Raw genomic sequence first — 23,032 nt, forward strand, 5'->3', positions numbered from 1 at the left:
GCCTGACTACATGGCCCCGCCCACAAAAAGCCTGACCAATCACAGAGTCTAAAACGCTTGATTTGTAAAATTGACCTTGACCTCAGCGAATAGCGTACTACGTGGGCGTGGTCAATCCTAGTTCGGTTGCACCGGACATTGCCCATCAACTTTTGCTACCAGAAGAGCGTTGTGCGAAGCTAGTTAGCTAGCTAAATAACATATCCATTCTAAGCTAGTTTTTTCGTCGTTTGTGGTGCGTTTCTGCCTTTTGTAATTCAGCCCGGGATTCGCAGTTGTCAACAAACCAACAAATTCCAGAAGTGACGAGGGGACTCCATTTTCGTACGCGGCAGCCCGGACTAGCCTGCAAGACGGCGGTAAGCTAGGTGGTTGCATTGCTAGGCTAACTTTCCCTGCCAGAGCAAGCGGGCATCTTGCGATAAATTGTCTCCCTGACGACACTTTCGTTGACTGCAAAAGACTCCCAGGTATGTTTTCTACAACCAGATCGCCGGTATCCTTCCCTGCGAATGCACATCGCTTCACAGTTCGGCAACTATCAGCCGCAGGTCATGTTAGGTTAGCCGCTAATGCTCCCATAACGTTAGCCGCTTCACTCAGCTGATAACCCTGCTTATTTCCCCAGCAAGCTGACATGCTAAGCTAATGAGCATGGGAGCTAATGCGCGCCCGGTCACATTCCTAACTGAAACTTTGCGTTGTCATTAACTGGTTATTGCAAACAGCATATCGAATACTAATACAACCGCATTGCATGATGGGGGTTGTAAAGCTTACTTTAAACAAGTGAGCAAGCAACAAACCCTAATGTTATGTCAGATCGGCTAAGATCTGACATAACTCAAAGATGATTGAGGTTTGTTGTTGTCACAGCGTTACTTTGACCCTGTGATTGCAGCATGCTGATGGTGGGAGGCAATGGACGGATGCACTAGAATGAGTGTGAAGGAGCTGTGTGAGACCGATGACCTGGCCACCGGTTTGGTGCTGGACCCTCTGCTGGGCTTCAGCACCCACAAAATGAACATCAGGTAATCTGTCACTCAAGGCATGTCAATTCAAACAACATCAGAGCTAACAGGCGTTCATATCAGTATTTAAACAATTGGTTATGAATTATTATTATTATTATTATTATTATTATTATTATTATTATTATTATTAATTCAGCTTTGACTATTCTATTTATAATTTGGTGGGACATGTATGAGCATGTCATGACAACCAGGCCCATCCCAAGGTGTCTAGATACAGACGCATATGTTAAAATGTTCTTTATTTGGATGTAATGGTGTGTGGAATCGTTTGCTGTCCTGTGTCTGTTCAACACAGTTCCTGCCTACTGTCGACTCCATTTACATCTATTGTATGTGTATTGGAAATTATCACTTGGTTCAACACAATAATTCTAGTACTAGGGCTGCAACCACCAATATTTTCCACATCAATTACTCTGACAATACGTTTTCCACTAATCAATAATTTTATTCTATTTTTATATCGATTTAAAGTAAAACATTTCCGTCACAACCTCACAGAGCCAAACGTGACCGTGTCAATTTATTTTGAGATCAAAAGTCAAAATGTGCCAAACATATTTAGTTTACGTGACAAAGCAAAGCAGGAAATGCTCTCGTTTAAGAGTCTTGAACCAGATAATATTGGAATTATTTCACTATTTCTGCTTGAAAAATTAAGAAATTAATTTGTTGTCCACATAGTTTTTATGGTTCTGTTGATCGATTAATCAACTAAGTTTTAGCTGTAAAGTATATATACTGTAATAGCTTTTAAAACTTTTAACAGCAAGGTAAATAAAGTAAGTAAGTAAGCCCTCTGTCCAATTGAATAAGTTTGTTTTGATAACGCTCATCTGGATTGATACTTTCAGCTTCCAATGCATTGGTGCTCTTGTCTACCTGCAAGTGTGGGGAAAGAAATAGCTGTGTATTTGAAGCAATAAGCAGAATATGCGCTAAATACGCACAGGTAGCTTATTAAAGTCCTGCGACAGTAACAGATAAAAGATCATTTATATAATAATAATGTTTGATTCATTAATTGCTGTCAGGGTGTGAAGATAATTCAAAATATATATATTATAAATGTATTTGAAGAAGATTACGAGCCCTACCTTTTTTAAATACAGTGAGAAATGAGAATCCTGAAATATAATTAGACTATTGTCTGGAGAAAGATATACAAAAGATAACTTTAATTAAAAAAAAATCTGATTATCATTTAGAGTTACGTTCAACTTATGACTACTATTGGTGTTTTTGTGTGTTTTCCCAGTACATCAAGTAAATGTAATTCGCAACATTCACAAAAATGCAAATCATTGATTATTTAGTTATTGGTTTATTCTTGTGTCTTCTTGGATCATACCAAAATATGTTAACCAAAATGTCTAAGCACAAACATTTTTACATGGTGATGTTTCCTAAAAAGCTATATCTTAAATTTGAGAAAATTATACTTTACACAAACACGCCTTAGACTAACACTGACTGTGATTTAGACTTTGTCCTGTGACTGTTTCTCTCTTCATATATGACATTTTCTGCTTTTCTGTCCTCTTTAGTCCCCCACCAGAGATCCGGCGTTGGGGTAATCTCAAAGAGACCCTGTTGCGCTTTCAGCGTACGCATGACTTCAATGCTACGTTTGAGGCCCTGACAGTAGGTGAACCGGCTGGTGACTTCTTTGATGCTTTGGGAAGCCATCGACAGGAGCTGCTGAGACAACATGTAAGCTGATGTTTAGGCTCACACATTAGTGTAGATCTAAAATAATCACTCATTAAATGAGAGAAATGTATAAAAACATGGTATGGCATTTGTGCTTGGAAGTCTCCCTCTTTTAATATATGTATTAGATTCATAGAAAGCAACCATTGAATTTCTCACTTGAGTGTGAGAACACATTCAAAACCATCTATGATTTCTGCAGGTGTATCGCTACCTCAGTGCCTTCTTGTTGGATAACGGTGTCAAGATAGAGTCCTGTGACAGATACTCCTCAGAGACCAACGGAGCAAAGATAACCTCCACGAGGCAATGGTAATTACTCATGCATTGTATTTGTCAACGCTGCATGTCGTTGAACAATAGCTGCGACATTTCCTGCTACATTTCCTGGACTGTGTGTGTTACTTTTTTTTTTTTAAGTGAAGCTATGTGACTCTTGAATTGTTGCGCCGTAGGTTTGCAGGAGAGCGGGTGGAAGTCCTGCTGGGCTGCATAGCAGAGCTAAGCCCTTCTGACGGCGCTGTGCTAAGAGCAGGAGTCAATGACTTCAGTGTCATGTATTCTACACGCAAGCGCTGCACTCAGCTTTGGCTCGGGCCTGCAGCTTTCATTAACCATGGTGAGTTGGTTATCACTCACGACTCTTTTCCAACACACACGCACACGCACACACACACACACACACACACACACACACACACACACACACACACACACACACACACACACACACGAGATTAGCACTAGTTTCTGAATGTATTCCCACTACACAATGCAGATACTGGAGCACCTGTACCAAACATAAAGAGTTTGTTCTGCATCGATCAGAATCGTGACTAAACATAAAATACTCCATCTTGTCAAGTTATTTTCCGTCTATTTCAAATTGTCCTCAGTGAGTGTGATGCTCAATGTCTGTGTTTTTCATCAGCATCACAGCAGGTTTTTTAAGGGTGTTTTTGTAAAAACATTAGCACATTTCTTGTATTTCTCAAACTATAACCAATTGGTAATTTACTGAATTAAACAATTGCATTTTTAATTTCCAGAAAGGAAAATGTGTTAAAATATTCAGATGTCAGAAATCCTAAATTTGTCTAAGTCTAAGGTGTCTTTATGTATTCAAGACTTGTGCAGTTCACCAATTTGCTTTCCTCTTTAATTTTATGATAACTCTGACAATGTTCCCTGCATCAGAAATAGCAACATGTATGTTTTACCAGATTGATCATGAACACATTTTGTACCACAGAGAAAATGTGCATTCATTATCAGAAATTGTAATGTGTACAAAAGGTCTAATGAAATGTGAGTTAATCCTTCAATCCACTCAGAGGCCATTTTCTGGCAAGATCTTTTAATAATGTTTGAGAGTTAATCAGCTTAGCCTTTGAGCCTTTTGCTTACTACTTCGGCCAGCTGATCAACAAAATACAGTCCTTTATTCATTGCTGGGATTAATTTAATAACTTGAAATCTTTTATCTCTGTGTTTTTCTTTTGTTGTCTGTTCTTCTGGGATGAAGACTGCAAACCAAACTGCAAGGTAATAACCTATATTTATTTATCACCTGCACTAAATATATTTGATAAATAGATATGATTGTTCTATAACTTCAACACCGATCATTGTGACATTTTGCACATTTTAAATTGTGTTTTTAGGTACAGAATTGCACTCTTTCTGCGTCTTAACGGCTCTGTGTTAATGTATCCCATGGGTCACCCAACCTTTGTCTTTGTCTTTTGCTGGTTTTTTTCCCTTCCTCTTTTCACCCGCCCAGTTCGTCCCCGGGGAGAAGAATATTGCATGTGTTGAAGCGATTCGACCCATCTCACCTGGGGAGGAGATCACATGTTACTATGGCGCCAGCTTTTTTGGAGAAGGCAATGAAATGTGTGAATGCTGCACCTGTGAGAGGTGTGTCTATCATTTGTTCCGACATTGTCTTTATTGTAGCTTGGGTTTTTCTCAAAACTAAAGACTTTGTTTATCATATATGAAAACAACTTTTGGACTGTTTTAGCCTACATTTCTTTTTGTAATTTTAACTATTCTTTAGGAACGGAGAGGGTCACTTCAAACACAGGGGGAAGCAGCCTGAATGTGAAGAAACAAAGGACCCTTTGGGGCAAAAGTACCGCCTGAGAGAGAGATATCTTCGTCATCACAGAGAGAAGAGGCCGATAATACAAGGAATACACTCAGGTATCTTTAAAGGTAACCACTGTCAGATTTTCTCTAAAATGAGCTTTCTTAAATCAATCAAAGCAAGAATTACTAGCACAGCAAAGTCAAACAATTATATGTACTATTAAAATGAAACTTAACAGTACATAGAAATGTCAGCTGACACAATATTTATTAAAGTCAGCTAATTCAAACAGAACATCTGCATTTGTGGCTTCCTAAAAGTCCTTTTAGCACCACAAAGTGGCTCAAAACCAAATAACAGGAATATTAACTGTACAATGCAAGTTTACAGCCGTAATGTCAAGAATAACAGTTTGTCATTCTAAAAGCTCGACAGTCTGCTCATCACTTTGGTGGTTGTTGATTGCACCATCAAATTGATGATTTAGGAATTTTTCGAACAAATAGCTTTTTGTTTCCAGAAATGTCAGCTGACTGATTTCTATGGTGACGCTGTGCAAACAAATTATATGGCAGCTTTAATCATGTTGTTAATCACATACTTAATCTGCAATGCTATGATGATAGGATTTCATTTAATTTTTAAACACAGGGTTCTTTGTGTCAGACGAGATATAATTCAGGTTGAAAATCATCAGTGATCTTTTAACTGATTTTAAAACTTTAATTATCTAATGCTCAAAAAAGTAATGTAAGTCCACCAGACATCTCTGTGCTGTGTTGCACCTCAAACGAGCTCAGGCTAATGCAGTCCGTTAGATGTTCAGTGAGGGATAATGCCCGACAAGGTGTCCGTTATCAGGAATCAATGGACAACATGTGCGTTGGACTGTTGCTGCTGTGTAGTACATCAGTTCCTAATAACTGACACCTGGAAGGGCAATATCCCATTTATGATATAGTTGCCAAAGAAAAAACAAGGCCATTCATTTGTATTTTCATGGGTTTTGCAACCAAAATCACAATCCCTTTACTCCGTTTCCTTGGTAACCATGATGATTTGTTAATCCCTGGAATAATGATTACCATCCCATAAGATTATTATGCAAGGGAAAGGTTGATAACTGCTCCAGTAAATAGGAGGGACCGTAGAGACGACTTTGCAACAGGGGATATTTCTAGTCCTCTTAGTACATGGAACACTGGCTTTAGTACGAGCCAGCCTGAAGTAACCGGCCTGACCTAATAATTCAATGTAGCGTGGAACCTGGCAACATGTTACATAGTTTACTTCAATGTTAAATAATCCTGAAGAAGCACTTCTGTTTTCATTAGTTGAAGGAATATTTCATCCAAAAAATATCAAAAGATATATCAAATATGTTACCTTGAAAATGTGCTTTTCTTGCCTGCGTCTATTATGAACCAAGAATAAAAAAACAAAACTAAGAAAAGTGATGAATTAAAGTAAATAGGGGCAGCATTTAACAACAACAAATCTACATCAACACATCCATTTACGAACTCTCACACAACTTGTGCAGTATAATCCAAGTTTCATTAATCCAGTCGTATGCTTACTACTTCCCAAACGCATGCATTTGAGCTAAAACCTAACTTATCATCAACCGTAACAATTGAGAGCACACACAAATAGTTTAAAACTCTAACAGAGCCTGTTTGTTTTTTATCTTCATTTTGTAATCAAGATGGTGATAAAGTTTTGATTCAGATTACAAGAGATCATCTTTCGAGCAGCAATGTTCCAGATCTTTTCAAGCATGAGAGCTAAGCATTTTATTTCCTCCAAACACCACATACTGTAAGTTTGCAATGAGTTGTAATGCTACTTCAGTTTGTATATGGATCAATAATGTTTTTTTATTAAACTTGCATTCAATATGTTATATATATTCAATATAATTCCCAGTCAGCGTCATCTGTATTCACCCTGAACACTGTATTCCCACACCTAAAAAACTAATGATAGAAGTTTAATGAATTGGTCACTTAAATCACAATGTTGCAGGGTTGTGTCACTCAAATAATATCCATGGCCAGGTATTACTTTGTAAACAGATGCTGTATGATAATTTAATTAATTAGAAATGTCAGTGTTTTCATTGGTAAAATAGGCATAATTTCAATGTGCTGCTTATGTTGAACAAACATAAACATTAGCAAAAGAGATGCTTGTAGTTCAACTGCTTCTTTGTTGTCTTTCATCCATAGCCATCCCCTCAAGGAATTCCTTCACCCAGCAGATGAGGAGAAATGCCTTAAAGAACAGAAAGTTTTGTCAAACAAATAAGTGGAGACGAGAGAAGAACAGGCGATCAGGAAAGTCCCCTTTGAAGTCCTCCACAGTCCAACAGTATCAGACACTTTTGTCCCAATTTACTCTAAGGGACCTCAGAATCCGAGTACGGCGCCACTCAGTGGATTTCTTACTCAAGTGTAAGGATCCAAAGAGCAAAGAGAGGGCTTTGCTTCAACAACTGGAAGAAGAGAATCCAAAAGACAACAAGCTGAGTGAACTGAATTCGACAGAGGAAGAAAATAACAGCAGTGAGGTAAACTTGAAGCCTTTCTCCATGTCGGTCCACCAGAAAAGTGGACCTGCAGCCAGCAGCGCAGGCCTTAATCGGGAATCTGTTAAAGTCGTGGCTATGCGGGCAGTTCCCAAGAGGTACTCTTCAAGAACAAGAAGCATGGTTCAAACCACGCTCACGCATCAATTAGGGTCCAGTGACACAGCCAACACTACTGTTGGTCACCCTGTCGAAAATGACAAAACCTGCAGTGCAATAAAACAAGACAAGATTGAAAAGGCAATCGCAGAGAGTCAAAGCAACAAGTCCAGCAGCATTGCATCCTGCATCACTGAGAAGGCCCCAAACCCAGCACCTGTGCCAACAGAGCACAGGATCACCAGAGCTTCATCCATGATAGAAGTCACAAATGGAATGAAGAAAGCCACAGACAATCCACTAGTATCACTGAAGCAATACCTTACGGTCAGCCTAACAAGGCTATCGGTGTCAAGTGTGGAGGAAGAAAGGATCTCTGAAGACCAGAAAGGAGGAGTGGAGTTGAGAGGGAGGGCCAGGCAGAGCCCGTGTACTGGACCAGCACCTCTGATGGTAAAGTCAGAAAAAAGAGTGTCCAGATCTCAGCAGAGACTGGGAGGAAGTTCAGGTATCTGCACAGCTGAAGGTAACAGAGGGGTGAGGGAAATGTTTTTCAAGGCCATCGATAAAGTACATTTAGGGAAGCTACAAGCCAGTGACTCTGTTTCTGATTTATCCCACAGAGAGAAAGGGGAGAATGACAAGGTTATTGAAATACAAACAGTGTCAGAAGAAAAAGATGAAATGCAGAAAGAGCAGCAGGACGTTGTAAAATGCAAAATTGAAGAGGAGACAGAAAAGAAAAATACTGCATCTGCAATTGTGGAATGTAAAAGTAACAAGGCCGTAGAGAAAGTGAAAGAGTCCCAATGTAAAATAGCGCCCAGTGAACAAACTAGAGGACACAATAACCAGCAGTGTGTTAAAAATATAGTTGAGGAGGGTGTTGTTAAATTATCCGAACAAATAGCCAGGACTGTGAGTAAACGGCCAGAAAGTAGGCACGAAGAAGATGTTGTCATAAAGCAGGCTAAGGTTTTGCTATCTGATATTTTAAGAAAAGATAAATCTTTAATAGATAAAAGATTACACAGAGATATCGTAGGAAGAGTGTTTTCTACCTCAGCCTCTAAAACAATGCAAAGTGCTAAGGAGGAAGAAGAAGTGATTGAACTAAATGGAGGCAGGTACCACTGTTCAGTGCAGAGGAGGATTATGAGCAGGCGAAAGATGAAGCCGAGAGCAGCGAAAACAAAAGCGAGGCAAAGTGCCAAGGGACACGTGAGCACAGACACTACAGTGAAGACTGAGTCGAGTGAGGACAGTTTGCAGCTTCAGTCCCCACCAAGGCACGATGACCCTACGGCCAGCTGCCTCGCCCCACTACCTCACAGGTCACTCATTTCAACAAAAGCTATGACTAATCTGTTTCCAGATACCAATCCACAGGCACACATACAATCCAACATACCTCTGAAGAAACGTACGTTTCGAAGTTCTGTGGAAATAGACTCTGAACAAGGTTTGGCTTCTGCTTCAGATCAAGCTTCCAAAGAAGCCACTGAGCTAAATTCATCTGCAGAGCTGAGGCAGGTACCGGTCACGTGTTCAGAGGAAAGTAGCAAAGGGAAACAACAAATTAAACGCAGACAAAGGACAACAGAAGTCCAGAGGTTAAACCCCCAAAAGATAACTAAACTAAACTCCTTCAAACGAGTGCTACGGTCCCGAGCTCATGAAGTTCAGCGGAGCCATTTATTGAGGAGAGTTCAGAGGTGTAAAATAGAGAGGCAAGATGAGGATGACGTCCATATGGATCAGGCACCAGCCAGTGATACGTTTGCAAAGGACAAACAAGCTCCTGCTCGAATCCAAAAGCAGCATGAAAAAGATCCAGCTCCGAATAGAACTAAAAAAGAAGATGAGGTGGAAACGTTAATCCAGCGAAGTAGTTTGGGGGACACAAAGCCAGACATTGATTTAAAGATCCGGTTTAAGAGGAGGAGAGGGAGAGTATGGGAGATGCAAAGAGCAGGATTGGAAAATCTGGCATTAAAAACAGAAAAGGTAGATGAGTTGGTGACATGCGACCCCTTTAAAGCTATTATGGATTCTGTATCAATTTTAAACATGGAGATGGAGGCAGCTCAGGCACACGTGCACGCTAGTAAGAAATCCAAGAGCAGATTGCATCATTTGAAAAAAAGAGGTCAGAGGTTGTGTGACAGGAAAACCACAAATGCATCCTTGGATGTTAAATCAGATAAAGACCTAAACAGTGTGTGTGGACCCAGTGAAATGCCCAATGACGTAGTAGAAATGAAAGAGAAGCTTGATAAGGAACTTCTAGATGAGGTCAAGCTGCTGCCAGAAAAAATTGAGAGTTGTAAAACGGACTGTGATATGGCAGTTGTAGGGAAAGAAACAAAAATTGAAGATCATTTTGTAAAGAATTGCTGCTCGTTTGGAACCGGGTCACAGCCGAAACTAGAGCTTAAATGGGATTCAAATGGGTTTCAGTTACCAGTAATTAAATTGCGCCGAAAGACAGAGGATATTTGGGAGGTGGACAGCAAAGAGGGGCTTCTACAAACTGAGCTTAAAGTAGAGCCCATTGTGAAGAAAGAGATGAAGGGTCAACATTTAGAGAAAGAAAAGAAAGGATGTCTTGATACGAGCAAGCTCAAAGAAGAGTTCCCGTCACAGAGACTGAACAGCAACACGGCCCTTCTCAAAACGGAACCGCCCCCATTTTCCTTGTCTCTGTCACCACTGTCTCTGTCTTCCCCCCTTAATGACAATAAAACCGAAGTGATATCCTCGGTGGTAGACGCAATAACTGAAAGGCCAGAGATGACCAGTGGAGGAAGGAAACAGAGGCACAAAGTGGAGAGACCACGAAAGTGTGGTCCTGTTGAAACGCCCACCACCTGTCTTAGTCACACTCTCCAACAAATTGACAACAGTCTCTCCAGGCTCTCCGAGGGCTTGTGTTCATCGCAGACGTTGGAAAAGCCAGCCGCCTGTTCCAGTGCTCCTAATTCTGTCATCCAGCCCTTGTCCCAGTCTCCTCCATTCACAACGCCAGATAACATGCTTTCTGGTGAGCCCAGCTTCACAAACTGCTGTGATGATATTCTGGACTTCCAGTGTCTCAACTTTGAGGGTTATTATCAACCCCAGAACATACTTCCGTCTTCCCCATCAGATCTCTGTTCACTTGATCCACCAACGGATCCCTTCAGCAGTCCCCTCTCTCACAGCCCGTCTGATACATGGACAACTGAGACGCCGTACCTTGGCCCTCCCAGTCCAGGAAACAACTTTACCAGTGAGGATCTGCAGTTCTTTCCAGGTCTAATTCCTTCCAAAACTGACTCTATTCCTGTGGAATGTGGAGTGAAGGATACCTCCAAAGACAGAATCCAACTCAACCCCACTTTCAGTTTTTCAGCTCTTGGCAACTCTGACTTCACTGCTAAGGATCGAATTCTAAGTAAAAATCCAGGAATGAGGCTTTCCAGAGAAGACCTCAGACCTCGGGTGTTCGGTTCAGCACCATCCTCTGTTCCATCTCACTCTCCCATTACTTTAACCCAACCCTTCATCAACACCAGGGCGAGCACCAGTCAATCAAAAGTCCAGGCGAACATTAAAACCCAGGGCCCTTTCCATCGTACCATTCCCAGTAAATCCCAGTCTTTTTCAAGTATGCAGCCAAACGCAGTCAGAGGAATGCCCCAGAGTTGCTTACCTAAATCTGTCCCGCCACCACAAATGTCTAACAAATTCCTCCCTCCTCAACTCTTCACTGTGAAAAATCCCAATCCTCCTGACAATCCATTCAAGTTCCACGAGAAACCCTCTACAGTTATTCACAGGGTGCTTAAGTATCAGGGGGGGAACCCGACTCAGAACTTGTATAGTGCACCTTGTAAAGATGCCATGGCTGCTGGCAGCCCGCTCATCGCATCCAGAACACTCGGTGCAAAGTCAGGTGCTTTTGAGAGGACCCTGCAGAGTCAGAAACTAGGTGTTGGTACAGACAGTCATCACAAAGACAATGTTTCTGTTCACAGGTTTGGAAAAGATGTCAGCCATCTTGGTTCCTCCAGCAACCTCAGCAGGTCCAATCCTCATTACAACAAACCCAACTCTTTCCCTCAGTCTTTTATCAAAAGTAAGATGTCATCTGACAAACATGAAAATGTTGAAACCAACATGATGTACAAAAATATTTCAGCGCTGCCAAGACCCTTCTTTTTCCCTAGCAAAGTTTCTGATGGTTATTCATCACCACAAGACAAGAAAGCCACTCCGTCGACTTCAGACAAGCAGCAGCCATGTTACACTCAGCAAGACCCTTTTGACTTTAGCTTCGGCTCGTCTCTGTCGCCCATGCCTCAGCACAATAACCCCCATGTGGCCCACAGTACACCTTCTGGTACACCACCACCAGCAAACAAGACTCAGTCCTCAACCTCCTCAGCCTCGTTCCCTTATGGCTGTCAAGGTCCTCCCTACGTACTGAACTTCAGTGGGGATCATTCATTGACCCTGGGTCTAAGGGATGGGGTTGAGGGTTACCCAGGATTAGGCCCGACAAACTACACCTACCATTGTCTGATGGAACCTTCAGGCACCCAAGGGCGACTGGTTCTTGAGCCCCGCGGACCCCAGTCGTCTAACCCAGCGTCTTTTTCTTTGGGTGGATTTTCAGGGCTCAGAGGTCAAGACGAACAATGCAGGAAGGACATGCAGCAACAGTGCCAGCCTGGTGAACACCAAGGCACATCTCACTATGGACCCGTTACATCGTCTCACTCCATGGGTGCCACAAAACCCAAGAGAGTGAGGTTAGTGGTGACCGATGGCACAGTAGACTTAGATCTCCAGTACTCGGATTGATTTGTACCCCCTAGTGTCACTGGATCCCCGAATTTAGATGGAGAGATTATACAATATGTTTTTGTAAACACTGTAATTCATAGTCTACCAGTTATTAATGCCCGCCTACAGATTTCTAAATAATTATTTTGATGGACTGTTAATGTATGAATGGCTTGTACAGAGTTGTATGTAAAGAGGGCGTATTGGCATGTTTTAACTACTGTTTGATTTTTAAAAGAAATTAAATATTCACTCCAATTTGTTAGAGAATACCAAATTATGCGTAAAAATTGCATAAAGAAAACAAAGCATAAAATATATTTGTGACTAGGAATTTGAAGTGAGTGGCCCTGTAAGCCCTCTTACTGTACTGTACTGTAACATAGCTGTACAACTTTTTCTATTCCATGAATGGCATTAGACAGGAGCACCGCCGCTGGTTGCTGGTACTTGTGTTGGTTGGATTTAAAAAGGCAGCTTTGTGCCTCGTTCTTTAATATGTTCTTGTGACTTTTTGAAGCACCTGTTGAAACCGTTCACCCCCGTTTTTATACTCAGTCAGATCTTTTCTCACTGTGTGTGTGTGTGTGTGTGTGTGTGTGTGTGTGTGTGTGCGTGTGTGTGTGTGTGTGTGTGTGCGTGCGTGCGCGTGCAGGCAGGCAGGCAGGCAAGTCTTGAGGGATCAAAGTAAAGCGTATTGTCGTACTGTGACTGTTGCTCTGCCCGATTTTTAGTAAGATCATTAGTGCATCAATGAAATGAAAGGCTTGTGCATGAACGATGTACAGTAACATTATTTCCTGACCTGAAACGATATATATTCAAGGACAACTACTGGGTGAAGACATGAACTGCAGCTTTTAACAGCTGCTCCTTTTGAGTACTAATGTGGGAGAAACTACAGCATGTTTTTTTTTTTTTCAGGCCAGTTGTGCTTAATGAATTGAGGTATAGTACAATGTCTTTTTAATGGGAGTTCTCCCAGTTGGAAACATGTCGATATTACTCAAGAAATCTGACAATCTTCTCACAGAGTAACTCACTTTTGTCCTTTTTTTTAAATTTTCTTTTTTGTCTTTCTTTCAAAGGAGTTAATTATTATTACACATAATGAACAGAAGGATACGTTATCCATCACCTGCAATAGTTCCTGTTTTTGTTGTTGCTGATGGAGCTACATGTTAATAGATGTTTATATTGTAAACAGAGTTATTTGCTGTAGATTGTGGAAGTCACGTGAGCATTCCCCTCATGTCACAATGTACTGTATGTTGAACCCTTTGACATCAGTGGGCAGGAGTGTTCAGTGTGACTGCACAGCCTTTCATTACCATCGGGTTCCGTCTTGATAAGGAAAGGCCAATTATTTATTTTAATATCCTCATCCTTGAAATGGTGCTTTAATGTAATTTATATTTCACACTGATTGTTCAAACTATTACATGTTTTTTATTCTTATTTAATGGGACAAAATACTGAACTGAATATTTACATCGAGTATTTAATTTCACAGCCTTTGACATCTTATCCAATGTTTCAGTTGTTACAAGTAAAGCGTTCTGTCTTTTTTTTCTAATTGGCAGTTAGTCTTGCTCAAAGTCTGCTGTAGAAATGTACAAATGTAGCCTATATCATTAAAGACACTTAATTCTTTTTTTGTATTTTGTGTCTTTGACTCTTTACTTAATTGCAAGAGACTACAAAAATGTGATTGTTTACATTATGTCTGCAATATTGTACAGCTTGTTAATTTGATTGATCATCCATGTAATCATTTCTTTGATTAGTTAAGACATTTATTCCATTAACTTCTACCTTTAGAGGCTAGACCATAATATGTCATTTCTACATCTGCCCAAAGCTAATGACACATCCTTCAGTAGTATTTAATTGTGTCCATCATAATGAAACAAAGTACTATATCGTCATTGTTTTCCGAATATGGCTTCAATTACTAATTATTTTCATTATCCATCGATATGTTGATTATTTTCTTGATTCATCTTTTAACCGTTTTATTCTATAAAATATCACAACATAGTGAATTATGCCATATCATTTCCTGAAGCCCAAGGCGGCATCTTCAAATGTCTTGTTTTGTCTAAAATCCCAAAGCTAATCCTTTTACTGTTGCACAAGACAAAGAAAATGTAAATGTATGAATACTATTAAATAGCTGTGGTGGAAAGTAACAAAGTACATTTACTCAAGTACTCAAGTAGACTGTGCTTAAATACAACGGTTGTACTTAACTTGTACAATTCTATTTACTTTCCCTCCACTACATTTATATGACGGCTTTAGTTTATAGTTGTCCATCAGTATAATCCAATAATATATGTAATAATGTAATAAATAAATATATTTGTGTATGTGTATATATATATATATATATATATATATATATATATATATATATATATATATATATATTTCAGTACTGTTAAATAGACTAATAGAGTTGTATTATGTTTATTTAATTAAGTGTAAATCCTTGAGCCACGTTAATTTAGTATTAAAGTTCAGAGGTCGGTTCATTTGAAAATGAAGAATTCCACAAAGATAAATGATGGGCTTTTTATTGTTTGTACATTTTATATGATAAATATTATTAATGTGCGTCTATTACATGACTCCTGACCTGTCTCTGCAAAAGTGGCCTATGGCAAAGCAAGTTGGTCTCCCTGATCTTCCTTCTGCTCTCATAGTCATCTGGGTGACGTTCATCCTCCTGCTTTAGTTCCCTCATTCCTCTCTCACTTTCATTCTGCACAACCAGAGGTTGTGTTCTTCCCCTCGATTCCTCTCCTCTCTTGCAGCACATGACCCACTTCTGCTTTTCTTCCTCGCTCTTAGTGGCAGCCGAGCAGTTAATTCTGATGCCAAGTATAAGAGTTTGCTCATAATAAGGATGAAGAGAGAGAGAGAGAGATTATCTCTTTTAGTAGTGAGGGAGAGGGCATCTTGGAGATTGTACAGTTAAAGGGACTGACAAAATAAGGGATAATAAAGCTGTCATAATAGAGTACACAGGTTTATTCGGCTTAGATTTATGAGACCATTAATCAAACATTGATTTTACTTGGGTTGAAGCAATTATGAAAACATGACTTCTTCAGTTTTATTTCCTTTTCAGTAGAGACACTGAGTGCTGGCTGTGCAGTAAAAGGTCCCCTGTGACTGATAAGTTATTATATTTTATATAATTAAATAGTTAGAACTGATGCTTCATTGTGTAAGCTGGTTGTTGCTTTTGTAGCTTGTCAATGTGGAGCTTTACTCCTCCCAGCAGAGGGTCGGGCCCCCTCTGAAGGGTCACCAGTTAATCTGAGGGGTCATGAGATGATTAATGAGGAAGAAAATAAATAAACATTTCTGCTACAAAACTCTTGGCCTTTTTAAGAAATAGGTGGAAAGGGTTCTGGGTATACTAATAAACCATTGCATGCTTATCTCATAAGTGGTTGAGGGTGGAACCTTTCACAGATATCTCTAGATATAACCCTTTATGTTGGTTTCTTCGTAGATTTATAAAAGGTTTATAAAAGGTTCCAGGAACCAAAAAGGGTTCACCTATGGGACAAGCCGAAGAATCCTATATGGTTTAGCTAACATCTTAATTTCCAAAAAGGGATAATGTTATTAAAAGGCCATCAGAGGAGTTTATAGGGGAGCTGCCTCTTTAGTGGAACTGAACTCACAGCCTGCTTGATATAAGTGTCACAAGGTTGGAAAACACTTGTTTACTTGAAGATTATATATATTTTTATAATATCTTCAAGTCTTTGTAACGTAGTTAACAGCTGTCAAATAAATGTACTGTCCACAGCTGCTTTAAACATTGTCTATTCCATGCAGCGTTGCTTTATAAAAAATACAGTAGATTTCTTTTTCCAACCATCCCACGTTTTTGATTATTCACTATCGAGTAGCCTGACTTGCTCCTCGTCTTGTGTGCATTACAACTCCATTAAACCATAACTGTGTGCATGTAGCCACATGACGTCAACATGTTCAGGACTCCGGGATCATAATCGGTAGCAGTAGCCTGTGTTACACTACATCGAAGAGACACAAACATTGTATAACCTTGATACAAAACAAGCTTCAGCTGGGAGGAGAGAGGAAACACACAGGGAGGAGAGAGCTTTAGAAAGGTGTACATTATTTCCCATGTGACAGATGGCAGAGGCTCCAAATGACTGGCGACTGGCTGAGGTGCATTAGTGTAAATTATGACTGTAACAAAACCCTATGTGTCTGACAGAGGGGGCTGAATAAATATGTCAGCTGCACAAGCAGGGATATTGCTCTTATGATTATTATGACAATCTTTCTTTATTAAAGTCTGACTGTCTGCTATTAAGGCGACTCCCCCGTCTCCTTGTATAAACCGCGGTTGGTTGCATGGTTTTGATGAAGCCCGGCAATCCTTTTTAGCTTTCTGCACATGCTTGCTTACTCTCATCCAATTAATACCGAGGGTCCTACTTGAGCCTGATGAACAAAACCAGTCAAACTCCGCTCTGTACAGACTCAATCAGTCAGAGGAGCAGTGCTGGCAGATACAGGCGGACTAATCATTGCAAACCCAATTTAAAGAAATAGATCAGATGGTAAGAAATAGATCCAATGGTGTAATACTTTTGATACTGTGTGAGAAAGATACCTCCGCATGAGTCATTGGCTGAATGAAGAGGTGGACAGCCCCCGCTGTGGAGGTTTAATTTAATTCACATCAGTTTCTAAATGCCCAGCTCGGAGCTGATGGATGTGATGTTAATGAGAGACAATAAAGTGATGGATGGTGATACAACTATAATTATTAATACCACTTTCGAGAGCGGAGATGTCAGGGTTTGCCTGTCACTGTGACCTTTGAGTGGTAGACAGACTGGCACGCCACATCGGAGATATGAAGCCCTATGAAGGCTTTTGCTTCACTCAGTGGGAAACATGCAGCCACCATGGTATTTGTGAGCAATGTTTTATTAATCCAGGTGCAGATGAAAGCGGATGTTATCTCGAGCTGCAACGATTAGTCAATTAATCAATTAGTCGATTGATTAATCTGCAACATTTTTTCATAATCCATGAACCACTCTGGTGATTTTTCATGCAAAAAATGCAAAACACCCAGCTTCTCAATTACAATATTGCTGCTGTGTTTCTTTCTCCTACAATTTGGTAAATTGAATATGTTTATGGATAAAGTAATACTAATGTTTTATTCACCAAACAATTAATTGATGAATCAAGAAAAAAGTGAAATTGATCAATACAGATAAATGTTAGCTGCTGCCCTGAATTATAATAATTACTGTATAATAATTATAGTGTGTGCAAGTTTATTGGACTCAAAGGCAACATTTCAACCCTATCATGGTCTTTGTCAGGAAAGTAGAAAAAACACACCGACAAATGGTTTTTAAAAACACATAATTCTGTTCAGAAGAATATACATCAAATAAGGCAAGATGTATAAGGCGTGCTTATCAGACTCAACACTGCTACAGGCTAAATGAATCCCAAAAGGTTTGTTTTGGAGAAACCTTTTTTTTTTCATAATTCTTCAACTGTGTTGTTCTTCAACCAGGAGCTTAGCTTCATCACTGGATTCAGTTATCTCTCGTCAACATGCGCCGCAGCACTCGTCAACATCAACTGTAACCAGACAGTTTTCCGCCAGGGAGAAAATCCAGCAGATGGTTTTCTTTTTCGGTCGGTCTTTTCACTTGAAGGTCCACGAGAGCTTCTGAGTGTCCAGCAGGCCAGCTCAGACTTGACAGTTCAGCAACAAGAGAGTGATTCTAATGCTCAAAAACACGTTTTCTCCTGGATCATCGTTACGATGATGCTCCTCCCCTCTCTCTTCCTCCTCAACCCCAACATTTAAAAGGGTTTTAGCCCTTCAAAGCCGTCAGTTGAGTTTGACATGCTTCACTCATCCCTGATTGGTATAATGGAGTTGATTTCTACTTGCTATTCAGTTCAGCTCGTCAGTAGAAGGCTCCCTCTCCACCCACGGTCCTCCCCTCCCTCGCCCCTCTTTACGTATGGTAATAAGCATTGCAGCAGTGGCTTCCCTCATCCTCTTATACACATCTCTTTCATTCCTAATTCATATTTCTCTCTCTGTGTGTGAGAGAGAGAGAGAGAGAGAAAGAGAATACACATGTTGGCTGCACTACTGCAGATTGTGCAGTTCTGTATCTTTGATTTGGAAATACTTTTTGGATTATGGAAGGAATATTAAAAAAATGAGAAACGTTGCTCAAATTGATGTGTGTGGTTTTGTTGCTGTTGCAAATTATTGGACAATCTTTTAATGTGTGTGTGTTTGGTGTGTGTATCTCTGCACCGCTGGCTGGATCCCACTGTGTTCTATGGTGCTCTTGGTTCTGTGAGGAGGAAAGAAACAGGGTTTTTTCACACAGCTAAGAGACTAACTCCAAAACATCAAAGACACAGAGAGAGACAGAGAGACAGAGAACGGGGGCGGGCAGGGGGGGGGGGGGGAGGGTGCGGGGACAAAGGGAGGGAGGGGTATGCCCTGTATCCGGGTAATGATGGAGGAGAGGGAGATGGAGGGAGGATGGGGGACAAAAAAGAGCAAGAGGTATGGGAGGGGTGAGGGAGAAAAACCAACCAACCAGTTTACAAGGAGAGAGAGAGAGAGAGAGAGAGAGAGAGAGAGAGAGAGGGACTCTGAACATGCTGAAGGGAGGGAGGAGGGGAGGATAGAGAGTGAGGGATGGAGAGATTGCCGAGCGGATAGAAGTGTTACTACAGAGCTGCTGCTGCTGGAGGACGGGCTGGGAGCTGAGGATAATGCTCCATTCCTCAGCGTACAGCGGCATGCCGGACACCTTGTGATTTCTCGTGGCGGCGGCGGCGGCGGCAGCGGTGGCGGCTGTTGAGGAGGAAGGTCTTCATTGTTGCAACAGTGACTGTCTTTTCTTTTCTTTCCCCCCCCCCCCTCCTTTTAACCACAGCCTTCTTCATCCTCTTCCTGCTCGCCCCTCCTCACTCCTTATTCCTCTGCAACTGGCAACCGCTGGGCTCCCCCTCCTCTTTTTTCTACTTCTGTCCCCTTTTTTTCCAGAGGAGGGATTTCTGTATTTCATCAGGGATTGTAGAAAACAGTAAGAATGTTTTCTGTCTTTTCCACTTCTCAGTCTTCTCTTCCTTCAGGGAGACATGCATGGCGGATGGAGGGATGTGCATGGCAAAGCAGAGGAGAATAGGATGAAATGTTTGTGGAGAGATAGTGTTGGAGTCAAAAGGATGCATGTGTGTGTGTGTGTGTGTGTGTGTGTGTGTGTGTAGCAGGGGGTGGGAGGCGGTTTTGCATGTTCAAGTTTACTGCATTGATGTAGCACAATAACTCTACTCTCACATGGCTGTAATACAGCTTTAAACAACAGTTGCTCAAAATAGACAGTTGCAATGAAAATCAAGACCACTCTGAATGGATTTGCGATGCACAGACACAAGGAAGGCAAACCAAGCAGTGTTTGGAGGTGGATTCCTCCTTGATGCCAGCAGATGAATACTCTTTCCCAGCTTTACAGAGAGGCAGAGGAAGAGGGGACAAGAGAGAAAGTGGGAGAGGAAGCAGCTGTGAGGAGGGACACCGATTTGTAGACGAGGCCCGACAAGTCAAGACAAGACAGGGAATCGGCACCATCCATAACATCCTAGACATGTAGAAGTATGAGTGATGATACTTGTCAGCGCTTGGTTTTATCGTGGTGTCAAACTGATAAACCCTCCCACATACATTTCTGATGGTCTGGTGAACGGCTCACCGCTCAGTGGTCACATTAAAAGGGTAAGCAGTGCATAAAATCACCAACTAAATGACACTTTATGGAATGTAGCGTGTAAGGCAGGGTATGCATGGACACACATGGACATAGATGCACCATTAAAAATGGTGTGGTAATAATGCACTCAGGAGCAGTATTCACAGCAGATGAATCTGATGTTCAAACTGCTGTCTTCTCGCTTGAGCGGCCGCCTCAACAGGAAAAGGGTCACCGTGCCATCAGGGAGCATGTGTTTGGTCATCATCTCTCCACCTGGGTTGAGCCTATCTATAGACGCCTTTGTCTCTATTGAACACAGCCCACAGGAAGGTGATGGCGGGTCACTTTTACAGGGCGCACAAGATTACACGCAAACTTCTATTATTGCAATGTTGCACAGAGCGTCCAGGAGGACTCCAGCATAATGTAGCAGCATTTAAAGTTAAACTGAGAATAACTTGTATAACACACACACGCACACACATACACACACATACACACACACACACACACGCACACACCCATACACGCACACACACACACACACACACACACACACACACACACACACACACACACACACACACACACACACACACAGTCATAGTAACTCGCACGTGCACATGCTATTCATGCTGTGTAGGTATGTGAGGTAGAGGGATGGCAGAGCAGATCATCAGAGAGGACGGCCAACATCACACACCGTGAGTGTATTAGTTTAATTTGTATTAGTGAAAACATTAGCATCAGTTCATTCAATGGTGGATTTGGAGAAGCGTGCGGTCTGTTTTGAGGTGCTTTTGACAATGTGTAGCGATTATTCTGTCCGGCGCTGGTGTGCAACATACGTGACTCAGTCTTTGCTCTGAGTGGTGCACTCAGTTCAAACACACTCTTCACATGCTGATGTTATTGTTGCCAGCTCTCCATGGATCAGTTTCAGTGGCACTTTGCATGCTCATATTTAACTGCCAAACACATTGACGTTGGATAAAAGCAGCTGCACTCAGTTTCACATGTATTTGACCATTCTTTGTAAGGCAGAGATGGGTGATGGAGGCTGGAATACAGGTCCCACTAGTCGCGTTTGATTTGACTGATTTATATGATAATTATCACATAAATGGGACCACTTTGTGATAGAGGGCAAGACCAATGTTATTTACGTATTGTCTAAATGTTCAAAGTGACTTTAAAGATTTCCATTGTGTTGTAGTATTGGTCATTTAAGAGCCCAGTTATCGTCACCTTGTTCTTAGCTGCAGGCTAATCCTTGTTTACTCCATTTTACGAGCATCAGTAGCCAGTCCAGTTATACATGGATGACAATATAGAATGAAGTCTATTCTCTTGTGTTTCTTTCAATTCCTTATGGTGTTAAAATCCAGTTTAAATTCAGTTCACCAAAATCTTTACCATCTGGCCTGAAAAATGTTCTATTACATAATGTTTTTTGTGGGAAGTAGTAAAACAGGAAGTTTTACTTTTAGAGTCCAGCAATAATCTACAACTGGGATTGGTTGCCAAATTCATTAGATGTCGCACCCCAGAGGGTGCTGTTAAGAAACTGCTGACATTTTCAGAACAGGGGTCACTTTGGGTTATTTCAGGTGGAAGACGCTTGCGATTGAGGTGAGAGGACTGTTAATGTTTGTCAAAATGTAAACGTTTCTAATAAAACAATTACTACCATTAAAAAGTATGAAGCGGGAGCTAGAAAGTCTAGCAAAGATTCCCAGTTTTTGATGCATTCACGTTCTCTCAGTTGGTTGTCATATGAAACGAAAATGAGGATGACTTTAGTATTATTGTTTCTGTATTGCTCTCCAAATGTTAGATATGGATTTTAAAAAAGCACTTATATGATATGACGGATGTGTTCGGTTGTTCATTTTAAATGAATTTTAAGATTGCCACCAAAAAATGCATTTCCCCGTTAAAATAACATAGACAACCAATCCGACAGTGAAGATGATCGTCTGGACATCCGGAAGGTCCGATTTATATAAAGATTGATGCCTTTGAACGATGGGAGAAACCGACACCACTTTATTAAGCTGTAGTCCGTCCGTGTGACAAGGTGCAGGCATCCGGCCCAGCTTTGCTGAGTCCAGTACAGTTGTGTTTGACTCCCCGCAAGCTCAATTCATTTGGAGATGATCAGGTTCAACGAGCTGATGCAGCCGCTGTTGAAAGTTGATCAACCGATTGTCACGTCGTTTGTACTTCAGATGCCATGTGGCACAAAGAAATCAAGTCAAGGTCCAGCAAACAGCCGCGATTTGCCATGCGAGCAGATTAATTAAAATTCAGCCCACGTTAGCAAGGAAATACCATTAGTTCTTTCTTGGTGGTAAAGTGGTGTGGAACGCCACACTTCAGTTCCACGACACACACACCGACACACATTTCCTAACCGTGCAGTTCCCTCTTCAGGATTCAGGAGGACCTAAATCTCTTCTTGCCTCTCATTCAATTAAAAAAGTGACGATTTATCAGAAGACCAAGCTTACCTGTCTGGAAGTGGAAAAACAGGCCTTGGCCAAGGTACATGTTGAGTTAGGAATTAGGAACTAATTGTTTTATTTCAAGCCGTGTATATTAACAATCCTTTTCCACAGGGACCAAGAGAGAAAGAAAGTAAATGTTGGGTCTTTTGGACTGATTGTTCAGTTGCTACTTGTCAACGTCTTATTGTCAAAGCCTTATTTTCTCTGAGGTTTTGAGCCTTTATAGTTTTCCTGTTATATTTGCCCAAGTGCATGGAGCGGAGCTTAACTTCTTTCAATATTTGCTACGCTGCTCAGGGGGAGATGTAGATCATAACTCCAGATTTAGCCATCTCGCTAATGCT

At 41.0% G+C, this 23,032-nt stretch overlaps 1 protein-coding gene across 6 annotated transcripts; it reads left to right on the forward strand.

Moving 5' to 3' along the window:
* The first annotated feature begins 114 nt into the window (after positions 1-114).
* On the forward strand, positions 115-14,028 carry kmt5c (lysine methyltransferase 5C). 6 transcript variants are annotated; one of them, XM_034538942.1, is made up of 11 exons: positions 138-470; positions 902-1,034; positions 2,588-2,753; positions 2,956-3,065; positions 3,209-3,372; positions 4,279-4,298; positions 4,537-4,673; positions 4,816-4,973; positions 7,080-8,045; positions 11,557-11,657; positions 11,749-11,881. In XM_034538942.1, exons 2-11 carry the CDS (start codon positions 922-924, stop codon positions 11,758-11,760), a joined length of 1,947 nt encoding a protein of 648 aa, XP_034394833.1. In that variant the 5' UTR covers positions 138-470; positions 902-921; the 3' UTR covers positions 11,761-11,881. The 6 variants fall into 6 exon arrangements, with proteins under 6 accessions (XP_034394831.1, XP_034394828.1, XP_034394833.1 ...); XM_034538940.1 differs by having other exon boundaries at positions 115-470; positions 7,080-11,657; positions 11,749-12,119; XM_034538941.1 differs by having other exon boundaries at positions 11,557-11,817.
* The last annotated feature ends 9,004 nt before the right edge of the window (positions 14,029-23,032 follow it).

This window comes from Cyclopterus lumpus, chromosome 8, assembly GCF_009769545.1.
Source record: "Cyclopterus lumpus isolate fCycLum1 chromosome 8, fCycLum1.pri, whole genome shotgun sequence".
Taxonomy (NCBI): Eukaryota; Metazoa; Chordata; class Actinopteri; order Perciformes; family Cyclopteridae; genus Cyclopterus; species Cyclopterus lumpus.